Below are 16,970 nucleotides of genomic sequence, written 5' to 3' on the forward strand. Positions count from 1 at the left end.
ACAACCAACGTATTACTTATTTATTAGGACTGCCCGGGTGGTCCGCGACATGACGGAATCGATTACGCGAATTCGCGGAACCGGCCTTCCCCAAACTCCCTCGGAATTATGCTTCCACTCCTTCAGATTCGGTCACTCTCTCTCTCTCTCTCTCTCTCTCTCTCTCTCTCTCTCTCTCTCTCTCTCTCTTCATCCTCTCCTCTCCCCTCGTGTTTCTCTCTTTCTTCCCTTCGATTCTGCTTTGAGCCCTCTCTCTTTCTCTCTTCCTCTCTCTCCTCCTTTATTCGCACTCCGTGCCTTCCCTTCGTCCTTCTTTAAACTTACACACCCCCTCTCGTCCTTCCTCGAGCTCCAAAGGCTACTCTCGTTCTATCGTGTCGTCAGTCCTTCTTCCTTCCTTCCTTTCTCTTCTCCCTCCGTACCTTTGTCCTTCAGCTTATTATATAATCAGAATAACAATAATTTGCTTCGAAACTGCTTCGACTGCTCATCAATCTAAGTGACAACCGGTTACTCGCGGTTATGCGTAGGTATCGGCCATTTAGCGATCTACCGGCAGTATTTCTTGGGGGGGGGATCAGAGGGTAAGAAAAGGAGGGGAGGAAGGCGGCAGGTGAGCACACAGGGAGGCTATTTTGAGTTATCTCCGTTATACACTTCACGTACGCTTTAACCAATCGTACGCTTTAAACAATCCTGTTGTAATTCGACCGATATTCAAACGATATTCAAATTCGAACATCTCGATAATTAATCGGTATCACAAAAGGGATGACACGTTAAATCACACAGTGGGAGATCGTGACAAATAAATTTAGCACATATAATGCTGACAAAGTTCTGAGTAGAGAAAAGGAGAGTAAGATGATGATCGTAAGATTGTTGATTTTTTTCTGATTTTCGAGGGGATGTAAAAATAATGATCAATTTTTTTTAATTAGCTAAAGACTTGCCTATTATCTGCAGAAACTGAAAAGTTTATAAATAAATTAGAATTTTATATATTTAAATTTTTTGAAGACATGTCAATTTCGTCATCTCATCTCTATATGTAAAATGACTTTTTGTAGTGAGTAAGATGATGAAGATTAAAACTAAATTTTTTTATAAATAAAAATAAATTCTTTTATAAAAATTTTATATTATTCCGTTATTATAATGCCTGAATAAGTACAAATAAATGGTATTCATGTGGATAAAAAATATTATTTATAATAATGTAACTTTCAGAAAATAAAAATAACAATTTATAATTATTTATAACATGAAATAAAGTAACATAAAATAAAATAAAAGCCAAAACAAAAATTATTATTTACGATTATGTAATTTTAACGTGACATTCGTTATCTTATCTCATGATCTATATTTATTCATCCATTTAAAGTATATTGCAATTTGAAAAATAGAAAATAACATACATTATTATATTTTTAGATATACAATAGTTTTATAGAAAAAGTAAAAATATATTTATCTATTGTCATTGATCTATTGAAATCAAATTACAATAAATTATCTATTATCATTAAAAATCTCTAATAAATTTGGCACCGACTCGTTATCTGTTATTAGCTTAGAAATATTAGCCAATCGTCATCTTATATGTCTTTCCCCTGTAAATCTAGAAATTATGAAACATTAAAAATCAAGAAAAATTAACATAAAGTATCTTCTGGAACAATGGGGATGAAAAGAAGTACGACGATTGCAATGGTATGTACAGATTTTATTAGGGTTTAGAGTGAATACGATTGGATCTGATGTGTGTACGTGTGCGTGTACGTGTGTGTATATGTACGTCTGTATAATCCGTGTGTTACATGTTAGTCCGAAGAATGAACGTGGGGTTTAGGTAGCTAGCCTCGTCCTAGCCTCGTGTGCGCATTCACACCACATAATGAATTCGCATTTTATACTGTTCCTGTTTTCACATTGTAGTCTCTCCGTTTAAGTATATCTCACCTAATTTAATTACCGTTAAGTATACGCAATAATTCGATATTAATCAATAAATCTGTAATAATAAATCCGTATAAACGTTGAGTCGTGTGCGTGAGTGAACTAGTGGTGCCGAACCTGTCGTAGGCTCGGCTAGGAAGTCTCTGTAGTAACCAGCGGTAAACGTATCACAAGTTATGTAGCGTTCATTTATCCATTATATTGGGACGGGTGTTGGAGGCACGAGGCCGATCCCGAGTCAAACGAGTGTCCATTAGCCCTCTCTATCGAGGGAGCTTAGATATTTTTCCCCGGATTTTCTCCACGAATGAGAGAGATCCCATTTTTTTGTTTATTCGTAAAAACTCAGCTGAAAAGTATAAATCTTTTCTCTCTCTCTCTCTCTCTCTCTCTCTCTCTCTCTCTCTCTCTTTCATTTCTCCCACACTGTTTCCCAACTGAACGATTTATGCTTTCTGAAATTAGACGGCTGATCGCACGTTCTGTCGAAGGAAAAGCCTCGTACTGTCTGGATGCTGTACATCTTGCCGAACGTGTCGATCGTCTCGATCGCGACGAAGCAACGCTATTTAATCGTAATCTCTCCCTCTTCCGGTCTCTCTTTTTTTTCTTCGTAGCGTCGGTCCTCCAACACTCGGAAGTATTGTAGTTATAGCGTGACGCAGTGCGCGCCGCGGCGTCTTAATCATTCCGTTCTCATCATATAAATAGACGGGACGCGCCGGCTGCCACCGCGGGCGCGCGCTGCGCTTAGGTAATCGTTCCTTTTTTTTATTGTATATCAAACTTTATAAACGGTAATACAATGTAAACCTGTAAAAAATATACTGGGTGGCGGCGGCTCTGTATAATATAATAAGTAGTATTATAATCGTTATGGTACAATTGTAATTAGTATAAATATATCGTTATATTATAATCTGCGATGTGCTGCTTCTGTAACAGAGAATTCCTCTTTCTCTCTCTCTCTCTCTCTACTATTTCTCATTCGCATCGTCTCGCACACACCCGCGATTATAGTTATCACACGTTATCTATCCACCTTTTCACGACTCTCGATGCATCCATATTGCACACTCCTCTTTCTCACCGTTCCATTCTTACTCCCTTTCGCACATCCTCGATATCTTCCTCCCACTTGTTTCTCTTTCGTCGTACGGTAAAATACGATCCACCAGTATCTACATATTCCGCTTCTTACGAGAAACGGTATATATAGTTGCGTAGAAGCGCGTCACTCTTTATGTCGGTTATACCACGCTTTTGGGAAGACGGCTTTGGCTAAAAGCGTCTTCTCGACACGTTAATTCGCATATGACAGACGCTTTTACTTAAATCGCGCCTAAAAGCGAGGTAAGAATACCAGTTTGTCCTTCCTTTTTCATATTTTCATGAATATGCCAAATACGATATTTATAAATATGCGTTTCCGCTGAAAGATACACGCCTAATTATCGAAATTGCGGCACTAACTGCCATACGGTCACGCACTGATTAAAAATTTATTAAAATTACAATTACTTTTTTTTACAAAATCCGCAATTTACTACACGCAAAGAATGCTTTTTAAAAAAAATATTTTCAATCGCTAAAATAATAGAAAGAAACTCAATTAATCGACTACAGTATACAAACAGCTCATGTAATATTATTGATAAGAGACAAAAGAGAATATTTTATAACAATTCACAAGAAGATTAAGTCTTGTTTAAAAAGATAATAATATAATACTCACATGTAACAACATAACAAAAAATTGAAAAATCAATAATAAAACTTGTCCAATATTTTTTAAACACGATAGTACAGTCAATGATAATTGAGAAATCGATAGCTTAGAAATGGACAAAAAGAACTGAGCACTGCTATAATAAATATTGAAAGAAACAGTATATCGTATATATACCGTACTTCGAAATAACAACTTTCATACGTCTGTTTATTCATTCGTTCGTTTATATTATTTTATCATGCGCTCGGGGCGAGGCTAGGGCGATTTAGGAACTACGTGACAGCACAACCGATGCAAGTAACTATTTCATCTGTTCTCGTTTTTTCCGGTTTTTCTGTTTCTTTATACAATATGGAATCCTTGATGAGATTTCGAAATGGCGATTTCTGCATCGGCGACGATGACATGTCGCTTGTCGAATGTAAAATTGTAAAAATAATATTAAAAAAAAAAAATAATCATCTAAGGAAGATAATTCTGTGCAAAATAATGACCATGAAAGGTATAGCGACGGGAAACAAGTTTCATATGAGACATCGATAACTCCATGACTTTAAGTCGTTCGAATATGCCGCCTGTTGGTAAAATCTCTCCGAAGAAGACCGTGGGATTCCCCAAGAATGTATTTTAACGCCATCTTACAGCAATCGCATGTACAATGTAATGAATTTGCTATTGAATTTGATTCGGCGGGATAATCCATAACATCCAAGATCGAATCAAATTTTAGTTAAAATTTGTGTATGTGACACGCTAATATTGATTGCAACAATGCCATTTTTCAATAATATCTTATGTTCCACTTTTACATAATCGCGACGCAGAAACCGCGACTTCTTACAATGTGCTCGCCTTCTTTGTCTTTCTTGTGTTTTGTTTCTCATCTTTCAATTGAAAGCTCGTTCGATTGAAGATTGTATTCGAAGAACAATGCTCGCGACGCACAATTATCGATAAATATACGTATATGTATAATATGTATATATATATATATATATATATAAGTATGTATACCTATATATTACGCATAAATAATCGACAGCGCGTTTATCTCTTATGTACAATTGTAGATTACATGAAATTAAAAATAATATTTTACGGAGGCATATTCTCTTGTTTTTCACTGTCTTTTTCTTTCTCTCCTCCCATTTCTTCCATTCTCTCTTTCGCTTTCACTCCGTTTCTTTCTCTCTGTCTCTCTTTTTTCTTTCTCTATTTATCACTTTCCCTTACGCAGTAAGATAATACTATTCTTATTTCTTTTTTAGTTACTGGAAAGTTGTATTATAGTCATCTTCGTACTGTACTGTAGGAACTTAAAATGGTGACTTCGTTGAACGAAGTTTCGGAAAAATAAAACGTTATTCTCCATTCGCCAGTCGGTATCGGTGCCTATCCGATTATTTTATTATAAATAATCACAAATCTTTCTTGTAAAATTCCGTTCTGTAAAATAACAATTTTATACACAAAAATAATAAATTTTTTAATAACAATAAAGTTAGGTTTAAAAATATTCTGCGATGCAAAATTATTGTATAAATTAATATATGTTAAAATATAGTTTTAGAATTTAGAAAGCACATAATACTCACTAAACCAAGTGGAAAATGTTTGAGTACAAAATTGATCTTGTTAGAAATAGAAACTTTTTTCTGTCAAGTGAAAACTTGTGTTCCACTATAAAAATTTTACGCTCATTTTTTTCACATCTTGTTTAATGGAAATAATGTATTATTTAAAATGTCTAGTAAAAATACATAATCCCAAATTCAAATAAAATTCTCCTTATTCATTTTTCTTTCGTACAAAGACGTGCTCATATCTAATTTTAATATTTCAACAGTAAAATGTAATTATCCATCCATTATCAATTTTGCATATTTATAATTAATAAGAATTGTAATTGTTGTTACCGCGGATATGGCGCCGATGTCGTCGAGCGAACAAACAGCGAAAATTAAATCAACTTTATTTAAGAACTTCACATTCGCTGTTGGTTTATCTCGGTGGTTGGTCTACTCGTTAACGTATATCGACTTTAACACGACACCACAATGCAAGTAAGACAATACAATTTTTCAATTCAACTAATAATAATGCATCATTAGTATTTAACGTGTAATATCTTTTCACGATAATAAAGTAACCAATCGATACGCGTCTCTCTATCCACACCCTATGCGACAATGATAATGCTCCTTTTTCTCCGTGCCTGTGTGCCTATATGTTCCCTCCCGTCTTCTCTTTCTCCTTTATGCACTTTTCTCTCACTCTCTCTCTCCCTTTCTTTCCCTTTCTCTCTCTCCCAGTCATTCTTAGAATATACTCTCATCTCTTCCCTCCTTTAAAGCTTTGCGCGTCGCCTCTCGCGAGAAACGAGAGACGATAAACATCGCGATCGGAGGCGAAACTTCTCTTACGTTTAATATGCTAAAGGGGTGCCTATAAACAACAAAAACATTAATTGAAAAAGAAAACGTAGCGCGACCGTTTCTTTTTCAAATCATCTGCAAAATAATACTGAATTCTGCACATGTGGTGCCTATCACAAATATACCTATAGATAATATTTATATACGTTCTCGCACGCATTCCTATACGCATACAAACAGTCATTAACTGTATTTTAACTGTATTTTAATTCTGCACGATTTGTCGCATACAGTTAAGATGTAATCTTACGTCTCTGTTATTCATTCTATCTTTCTCTCTCACTTTCTTTCTCTCTCTCTCGTTCTCTCTTTCTCTCTCGTCAACAGAGTGAATAAAAAATTGTTAAAACCATTTTCAACGTGGCTGTACCATCTTAAACGTTCAAGTGTTTCATAATGCTCAATATCAGCTTGTAACAAAAATAAATTAATTATGGAAATAAAAGCGAGATACAGTAAAGCTTCATTTTTTATCAAAATTATTTCATGAATATGAAGAACGGAAAAAGTTGCAGACTATTTTTTTTAAATTTGTATAAATTTTATCATTTTCCGAAAAAATTTATACAAATAAATAACTAATATGATATCTTAGAAACAAGTGTAGTAAGATAAAAAGTTTGAAATATCGCTATCACTTAAGCTATTTTATTTACAGATTAATTGAAAATTAACTGAAATATGAATAATAATTTTACTATTTCTTTTATATATTATATATAATATATATTATATATTATATATATATAATATGTAGTACTAAAAAAGATTTAAGGCCTTTCCATCAACATTTTTCAGTTTATAAAAGAAATCTATAATTTCAATTTAATTGAAAATGTTTCTAATATTATTTATTCATTATTAAATATCACATCTCAACACATATTTAATATAATAAATAGATATATATAAATTTAATTATAACAGAATATTTTACTTTAGATAAAAATAGTATAAATATACAAAAATTCATACAGAAAGTTAAACATTGCGAAGAAATAATAGAGAAATTATATTTAAAAAAATTAAAAAAGTTATAAACTTAAAACAAAATAATTGTTATCAATTTAGAGTTGAAATATAAAAATAGCCGATTGCAAATACGTACCGATTAAATGCAAACAAAAATGTAATAATTAATTATAAATAAGTAATCAATAGATAAAAACTGAAAAAAATCAAATAAGCGATATTACAAATATCTGGGGAGACGTTTATCTTACTTTTAGCAAATTTTTTAATAAATTTAATTATATCCATTTTAATTAATCCAAATTAAATTGTCATTTGTCAATTTGTCTAATTACAAAAAATGATATAATATAGAGAATTAACGAGTATCTTGCGAGTCTAACTGTTTATGTATTTGTACACATGTACGCTTATGTAACACGCGACGAGAATTGATGGTATAACCCGCTGAAGAAGTTATAAACTCTTTTAAAACACCCTGTATATATAATATATAATATATAATATTAATAATCAATAATAATATCAGTTTGTATTGTACAGGTTGTTTTGGGAGTGGGGTCTGAAAATCTGTGGTCTCTCTAATATTCACTTCAAACCCCGTGTCGCACCTATACGCTCCGTTCATCATTTATGTTCTACTTAAATCGCTATTATTATTATTATTATTCATTATTTTATTATTATTATTATTATTATTTTCTCATAATATATCTTATCCTGTTTCTCTCTAGGAGTAGTAAAGAGTGTGACATAACGGATTCTATCATATGATTCTTATTTTCTGCCATTCTCATCACTTTTTGTCTTTTTTTTCCCCTCAACTTCCCTCTGTTTTTATTTCTTAATCTCTTTAACGAAATAATCATATCGTTATTATAACTTTAATAATTTACCGTTATCTATAAGTAATTTACCATTACCTTTACAGTTTAATATGTAGCATTTTCTTTATCTATCGTAGATTTGTCTGTGGCTATCCCTGATGTGTTAGTTACCCTGCGCTTCCGTCTGGTTGTCAAATATTGTTGTGAAATTGTGGTCTATGATTAAAAGTATGTTCGCATTTCTTTTCCCTTTTTTTCCCCCTTGTCTAGCTTTCGGATATCCAGATCAGTATGATTTCGGTGAATCTCAATCCATCCGCAGATATCACGCGAACGTTTCTTTCGTATCACATATGTAATCAAGAATTGAACTCTCCAAAATTATACTGTTGTAGATCATTTCTCTTGAAAAACATTTTCGCGTTTTTTTCTAGTACTCGATTGCCAGAATCGACAATTGCGCGTGTGCTTGCCTCGATCCTCGTCGAATTATTCGCGTTCGCAACGAGTCAAACCAGAGATAGTCGTTCGCGTCTCGACAGATCGCGCGATCTTTCATTCTGCTCATGTTGTCGAATTCTTCAAACTCGTATCGTGAAAAAATCGAACAGAAAAGTTCATAGCGAGCAGAATAAAACGGTCAACAATTAAAAATATTATTTACACACGTAACGTAACCGTTCATCGAACGAACGTTCCAGATATTAAACTGACGTTATATGTCATTTTGACGACACTAGACGCCATTTTAAGGATAAATAATGTCAGATCTGTTATCTAGAATATTAATCCCTAAAAATTATGCGCATCGGTGCAACCATGCTGACGACGGGTAAGATTCTTGGGGATTGGCAAATGGGAAATCTTGGCAAGTTGTGTCGCTGTTATTGCGTAATCCACGTTCATCGCGCAATTCGGTAAGAATTGTTTTTTATCGGAAAGAAATTGTGGACGACTCTTGCGAAAGTGACGATCAATTTTATGTTGGTGACACTCGCCATCTTAACCAATTTGAGAAGCTCCAGTTATAATTCGCGGATGTGTCAAAAAGGCATTTTGACTAAACTAAAAATTATATTTAAGTTAAACTAAAAATTGACATTAACTTCTAAAATTAATCTAACTAAGTAATCTATAAAGTTAATAATACGCAAAAATTGGGAGCACTAAATTAGAAGAATTTTAGAAAATTTAAAAAGAAATGTATTAAAAATATTGAAGTATCCAATTATAATGTCTAATTCATATTTAATACAGTCTACTTGAGACATCTATTTTTTAAATATATATTAAATTAAATTTAATATATATTTTTAATATATTTCAATTTTTAATTTAATTAAATTAATACATATTCTTGATATATCCCAATTTTATATATTTTTTGTTTTTTCAGATCAAAGACAGTTTGAAATGAGCTTCTCAACATACTATTGTTGATTAATCGCACGTATCTTGCCATTAAAAAAGTTTTGTTTCATTCCTCAGCTTTCTACCAATCAAAAACGTAATCATCACTTTCTGCTCAAGATGCCCTTTTTATTGACAATGAACTGCACGAGCTTTCTCCGACGATCATAAGTCCATCGTAGTAGATCGTACTTTGTTCAATCATTAGCAAATACTATTTGGTATATAATCGCTTTTGCAGCAGGAACTATCTCGTAGCAGAAAAGCCGAAAGTTTTTTCGCGATCGCATTTTCGATGCCATTTCATTCTCGCAAAAAAATTCAACAATTCTGCAATTCGCGACGTTTTCAGAAAAAAAAAATTGATAACTGAGAACGACGCGTAAAACAATACGGTCTTCGGTATCGTCGGCGACTGAACGAGCTCAAACATCGAAGATTATAACTTGACAAACAAACTTGAAGATTTTGCTATCAAGATTCAAATGATCTCAAAAAAATGTATTTCCCTCTCAAAGAAATTGTCTGATAAATTATCTAACAAATTAATCTATCTAATAAATATTTGAAAATCAACTTTTAAATTGTACTCATCCAAAATCAATTACAAACTACGTCCAACAAAGAGCTCGTTAGCAGAATTGATTTTAATAGAGATAAAAATGTTAATACCACGCGTATTTCCGCCCCAACTGCCGATGGAGGAAAGACAGCGATGAAACCCAAGTGGCAAGCACAGAAACGAAACGGAGAGCAGTTAATGGCGCTTAAGCGTGGATTGAGCAAAGCTCGAATGTTCATCGAGAGTGCACCCTGCGGAGAGCTGCGAGTCGGTTGGTAAAAGTCAGTCTTGTGAAGGATAGTGTCTCTTGGTGAATCGCGCGCGTAAATCTATATACTTGCACACCCGTACGATGAGGAGCCTCACGGAGGGAGTCGCTTAATTAACTATTGCGCGATTAACCCTCTAGCTGCGACATGTGAAACTATTTTCTTAAAACATTTAAGATTCATCTTGATCTTAGCTAGACATGTCATTGCATCCGGACCAAGTCAATATATCGATTTACTGCTGAAGAATACATTAAAATCTGTAAATTAATGTAAATTTTTAAATTCGTACACGAATATGTGGCGTGAAGGCGATAATCGTGACGATGTTGTAATATTCTCAAAAAGTTTGCCTAATCTTCTAAAGTCCCCACGAATAATTAGATTAATTATCGCGCTCGCGACATACATTCGTCGGATTTTATAGTTAATGCAACGCAACAGCGCCAATTGCGATACGTGTATGATATTCACAGCAAAAGGGCTAATCGACCATCCGCCCAGCCCTCGCGGGCGAAAGTAACAAATCAATCATTATTTAACATCAACGTACAAGAACGTACCGGTCCAACCAAACGATCCCACTCAATCCTAATCGGAACCGTTCTGCTGTAGCAACGCGGGCGCCGATTGCGCTGGTTGCGGCTGCATCGACGACTCTTGGTGATGATGGTGATCGACGATGGGGGATGGTGTCTCGCTGGTCTGCGAATTTGCCAGGTCGCCACCACCGCCACTACTCCCGTCCCCACCTCCACTACCTCCTACGCATCCACCTCCGCCCCCGTCGCTACCCGGATTCGCGGATGAGTCAAAGGCTTTCTGCTCACTCGGGGGTAACATATGCACCATATTCACTATAGGAAAGGACGAGGTATAATCGGCGGGATAAAAGCCCTGCGGCTGCGGCATGTTGCTACCGAGCAGAGCGCGATGGGGGTATCCGCCGTTATCCCCTGGATGCTGTAGCGGCAGACCGGTGAGCGCGTGGCTCATCTGCGCGGACTGCTGGACGGGCTTGATGTTGTTGTTGTTCATAATTTCGGGGGTATTGGCACCGGTACAGTTCCTACGTAACTGCTCCAGCTTTAAACTCTTCCCGTACTTGCCGCGCACGTACATCAGCAAGCTATTGTAGGGAATACCGAACATACGACTAGCCTGCGACGTGGTGAGCTTCTTCTCCCACACATGTTGCAGAGCTAATGTGAGCTCGTTATTCGTCCACGATCTCGGTGGCCCTCCTCGCGGAGCACTGTGCTGCCCCTTGGGCCTATTAACCGCAAGTGCTCGTGTATTGTGATCGCTCCATCTACGTGTGGCATCACCGTCACTACGATGCTTCTTCGTCTTTTTGGCGGGCGGAGGACCGAGAGTGGGAGTACCAAAAAGATTCTGCAATGCCTCTGGCTTGAAGTTGTCCGCTAGAAGCGTATCCGCGAGGAGGTTACCCCTCTCGTACGTGCCGGTGTGAGGGAAAAGCCCGCCACCGAGAGCCGTGACGCCGTCCAATGTCGGCGTGAACATCGCCATGGCGCTACGTCGTGGCACCAGAGCCGACTCCTGCTGCTGTTGCTGATACGGATGAGATCTGCCGGAACCGTGTGGACTGTCCTCCCGCGGATGGTGACTTTGGGGCGGTGGCAGTTGACTCTGCGGATGCCCGGGCAGCCATTGGCTCGCCAGCTGGCCTAGGCTTGTCAGGTACTCAGGAGGATGCGGTTGTGACAGCGACAATGTCGATATCGTTGGTAGCGCTACCGTAGCAACCGCCGCCGCTACAGCCGCCGGGATGTCCTGTACAGGACCATCCGGATGATGCAGTAAACTTGTCCCTGTTAATGGCGAGCCGCGAGGACTGCTCGTCGCTTCGCTACCCTCCGTCTTCACGTGATGCTGATCTAACTCGCTCGGCGATATGGGCTTCTTCATCGAAAGATTTTCCGCCATGTCTTCTTGCTGCTGCTGCTGCTGTTGCTGCTGTTGATTCTGTGCGTTGTTAATCGATTGATGATATTGAGATTGCTGCAACAGCAATTGCTGTTGCTGTTGCTGTTGAAGCTGTTGCTGTTGCTGCGCCTGATGTTGACCGCTCAGATTAAGAATGCCCGGCAACGGACTCGAACTGACCGGCGGTGTCGAGCGTCTGCTCAGATCTTGCGGCAGCAATTCGCCGGATCGTCGGCGCGGGCGCGCCTGTTTCCGGCGTGGCAACAACGGCGAGCCGCAGCTCTCGCGGATACCAAAGTTCATGTGGCCAATGAGCGACTTGGCCGGATGGTCCCTCGTTGGTTGAAACAGAATGGATTTCATCTCTCTCGTGCTTTCCAGAGCATTTTCATCCTCCTCGGGCGTGTCGTGTCGCGCGACCTCCGGCGTTGGTAATTCGCCCAGAATGAGATCTCGCGTCGGCGTTGACGCCAAAGATGACGGCCTGGGCTCCGTCGACACCAGCGTAGGCTCCGATGACATCAGCCCACGCACCTGCAGACATTCTGCGGCCTTCATCAGCCCCGGCAACTCCTCCTGAGCGATCTTCACCTCGCCGCGATATATGAAGTTTACCAGACTGGACAACTCATGATGCGAAAAGTCCTTCAACACGATTACGGGGTGCTTGCACGGATTCTCCGCGAATATCCTTTCGAAGAAAGGACTGCAACATAGGAAAAGCGACTCTGTACGATTAGAATTAGATCCTTCTCTTTCTAAAAGTTTGGAAATTGTTTTCAAGGAACGCACGTCTTTTCACGAATTGATTTAACTGTTATGTTACGGCACAGTCGCTCAAGAAACTCTTACATCGCGCTATTTGCAATGTTATATGCGTCGCGGCGAGAAACGTTGCGTGTCTTCGCTCAGTAAGACAGAACGGTGGCCAGAAACCGCGGGCAAAAAGCCACCGCCAAGGATTAGCGCGCTCCTTCCCCGATCGAGCGACGGGGAATCAATCAGATGGTACAAGACTTTCGCTCGTTGTCAACTTTACGTCACACGTCCCGCGCGAGAAGCGAGAAGAGCGTTGCGGTAACGTGTAGACGGTGCGAGGCGGCACTTGGCCGTTTGGCAAACCACGAAGGTAAGAAGCGACGAAGAAATTTTTCTTTTGACAAGAGAGAGAGATACCTGCCGGGACGCAAGAACTACTCTCGATTTCAGTGCCCGTCGCTTCTTTAAGATACACTGTACACTTCCGCCGATCAATAAAACTCGACTGATCGTTTTCAATCGAGGCAAGGAACCGCTAAAGGAGGCAAGTAGTGTAGGAAGTTACTGTCACGAGATACACGGACAAAGGCGGGGGAGTTTAGAAAGCTTTAAACCTTTGCCGTCGAACTGATACTTCTTATTTTGCGGACATTTATTTTTATCGGCACCAACGAGACGTTTCACCTATAATGACGTGAATATCACTATTGATATCTCGTAAATCTATTGCGTAAAAATTTTTTTCATATAAAAACTCTACGCTCGTGGAGATGTTAGATCCTGCGGAATGTTAATAGTTAAAAAATTCAAAAATTCTAATAAAATTAACAATTTCTCATCAATTTTTATTCTTTGAATTTACTCGATTGTATCGGAAATAAAAGAAAAAAAAAATATATATATATATATATATATATATATCAGAACAAGATTTACTACCGGAATAAGATGATATTCTAATCTTGACGAACTTACCTGCAGGCGCTGAGAACGACTTTGTGTGCCTTGACGCTGCTGTCGGCGCAGATCAAGGTCACGTCGACGAGCGTCTCGGCATGTAGCAACTCCTCGAATGCCCGTTGTATGTGGGTGGAATGATTGGTCCATCGTAGGGAATAGTGTGATTGCAGAGCCATTCTGTCAGGACTGTCCCCGACGCTCGACATTTTTCTTCCGCCGCTGGCGCCGGAAGCTGGTGACTTAGCGGAGCCGCCACCTTGTCCTGCCCAGTTCTCTCTCGTGCCGCGTTCTCGTAGACCTGCGTGGTCCTGCCTCTTCCATGCACGCACGTACGTGGCCACGTACGTATCACAAAGGCAACCCCTTCTTTGTTCCCCTTCTCCTTTGCCGACTCGTCGCTACGCTGGACCTTACCACCGTTTTCCTAAAATTCACGAATGTAGAAGTGATCAGTTAAAACATGAAATAGACATAGAAAAGGGAAATAGGTAAGACGGAGCGAGTTGGGGAAAGAAGGAAGGAGAGGAATAGATGACGTTTTCGAAGGTCATGGAGCGTGTAGAGTAGTTTCGAAGTGACGTACTTCTCTACTTTTCTCCCTGTTTTCAAAGTTTCGGAGGATCCATGACGGAGTATGTTCGCACCGATATCAAGCTGGGCAATTAGAAAGTTTTTACAATAACGTGCTCGAGATACAATAAACATTGAAGTTAACATGTTCCGTACACTCTTGATTACTGTATTGCCATTTTAACATGGCATCAAACTTTCCATTTGCATTACGTTTTATTTTACGTATTTCGTGATTATAAAATTCTAATCGAATAACGTGAAAATTATAGGAAACTAAATTAAATTAGATTAGATCAAGCTCTCTTGAGCCTAAGAGGGAACTCTTTATCATCGTGTAATTTGTAATCGGATATTTTGTTCAACAAATTTTGCGATTTTTTCTCTTTCTATTTTTTCAGATTCCTGCAAGACAACTATTTTGATTGTTTAAAGTGAGAAAACACATGATGAAAATTATTGCAAAGCATTAAAGAAATTTTGCAGTCGACAGAACAAGCTTATAAAATATATTAAAAAATTTCTCTTTTGCTATAATAAATAAATAACTATATATATTTAAAATTGCATCGCGGCTCTTGAATTATGTTTTTGATTAGGCACAATTTATTCCTAGATATATAATTATTTATTGATTTTACCGGAGTAAAAAAACAGAGTTTTTAAGACTTTGTACATTTGTATAGATTTATTTTATCAATTGCAAACGTTATTTTATCACAAAATATATTTAAAATATTTCGCAAAAATTTTTGTCGTGTTTCTTTCACTTCGGACATCATAATTCAAGATGGCTGCAATCAGTCAACAGGAACCTTAAAAATATTATATTATGTAAAATGCAAGTAAAAATAAAATAAAATGTTATGAAACTAAGAGAATGATTGAAGAAAAATTTTAACTACCTAAGTTTCATATATATGTAATATAACAAACATATGTTTTTAAGAAAAGTTAAGTATTGGAAGCGCAAGATTTTGCAAAGATTTTGCAAAGATTACGAGCTGCGTTATGCTGGCATTATCGTCGTTCACATAGACGATCATGAGATACACGCTATTCCCGAGATGGCATACGCAATTAATTATTTATCCAGCCGAATATGCGATAATTACACTTCGGGCGATTCACCCGCGAAATATTTAGCAACGTCGGCACTCGCTTCATCGACGATCGGGTGTGTTTGGCTATGAATAATTTCGCGCCTGGAAAAAGGGGATAACCGGAAGAAGGGACCGATGTGGCGGTCACGGTCAATTTGCACCCTTTTTGTGGCATCGCCCAATATTCGTTGCGTTGCAAAAGAAGTTTTCCAAGTCGAGACACGTGAAACTACGCATCTCGCGGTCTCGAAAATTATATCAATCGCATCGGGACACCCGTGATTTCCGAACGAATAAATTTTCTTGGATTAATCAGGTATATCCGCGCGTCGTATCTGATCGCTGACTGACAATGTATCCATCCAATTCATGAGAAGTTGCTGGAAGACACTATCCACGAGAGTAACCCGTCTCTATCAATCATCCGTTAAATTACAGCGATTCGTAAACTTGTCGAGGAGGCAACGTTACACAGTTATAAGCGAGGCTTTTGCCTCATTCCCTTTATCCGTACAACGCTTCTATATAAATGTACGACTTTAAATTAGGTCGATGAGGTGCTCACATAATGCGAACTGTACTTAACAAAATTGCACATTCATTTTTAATTAGTTCGTGCACTGACTTCTCTTTTTATCTCTTTCTCTCTCTCTCTTTCTCCTCACATCAATAAAATGTACTATTTAATATATAGACGTATGTTGTGCGCAATTCTAACGGAATGGATGACCCTTAAGTTTCTATCTACGTTGCTAGCTATGTCTGTGCGCGACACGAATTGAAACGAATGATGTAGCGCTCGTGCGTTTATTTTATAATTAAAATATAATTAATGTAAAAGGCGGCACACGTGCGTAGGCGCGCGATGTGACCTGAAACGAGCGTGCACCTCTTCAACGTCACGTCATTCGCACATATGCGACGGCTTCGATTATAAATTGCATCCGGTTAAAAATCCATCTACAGATACACACTCGATAAATCATTCTGGCCGCAATTACGCCAGCAATAACACAATAACGATAAAAATAATAAAATTGTCAGGAGTGAAGAAAACGCAAACACACGCGTACGCGAAACGGGAGAAGCCTCCCGCTCAATTTAGGTTTGAAAAAGCTTCTACGTGAAATGAATATTCCGACAGCCACCGCGCGAGTTTAAGAAAATCGCGGAAAATAGAATCGCGGCATCGAACAGGATAAGCAAATTTCCCCCGTGCGCCTGCGTTGTCGATCACTTGCCGAGAAATTCGCTCTTATTATCAGCGTTAATTCAGCAATTAATAAAAGCATTCTCTGTCAACCGCCGAATAATTAATTGCCAAGCTGGCATCTCTGCGATCGTAAACAATCTCTCTCTCTCTTCGAGAAGATCGAGGTAGGCACGCAACAAACTACGAATGACAATCAACAACGTGCAAACAAACGAGGTCTAATGTCACGCAAAAGAATCAAATAAT

General features: G+C 38.1%; 1 protein-coding gene across 12 annotated transcripts in view; it reads right to left on the reverse strand.

Moving 5' to 3' along the window:
• The window catches only part of lov (BTB/POZ domain-containing jim lovell protein), a 145,026-nt gene that overhangs the window by 9,902 nt on the left and 118,154 nt on the right, over positions 1 to 16,970 (reverse strand). For 9 of the 12 annotated variants that reach the window (XM_089074020.1, XM_011637899.3, XM_089074013.1 and 6 more), the window contains 2 exons: positions 13,854 to 14,262; positions 1,709 to 12,825 (listed from right to left, as the gene is read on the reverse strand). In XM_089074020.1, the coding sequence (XP_088930146.1) occupies positions 10,761 to 12,825; positions 13,854 to 14,044 (2,256 nt within the window). In that variant the 5' untranslated portion in view covers positions 14,045 to 14,262 and the 3' untranslated portion in view covers positions 1,709 to 10,760. Of the gene's footprint in view, positions 1 to 1,708; positions 12,826 to 13,853; positions 14,263 to 14,421; positions 16,960 to 16,970 lie in introns of those variants that run through there. The other 3 variants (XM_089074021.1, XM_089074018.1, XM_089074022.1) reach the window with 3 other exon arrangements.

Source organism: Pogonomyrmex barbatus, unplaced genomic scaffold (genome assembly GCF_055798465.1).
Source record: "Pogonomyrmex barbatus isolate J1 unplaced genomic scaffold, ASM5579846v1 scaffold16, whole genome shotgun sequence".
Classification (NCBI taxonomy): domain Eukaryota; kingdom Metazoa; phylum Arthropoda; class Insecta; order Hymenoptera; family Formicidae; genus Pogonomyrmex; species Pogonomyrmex barbatus.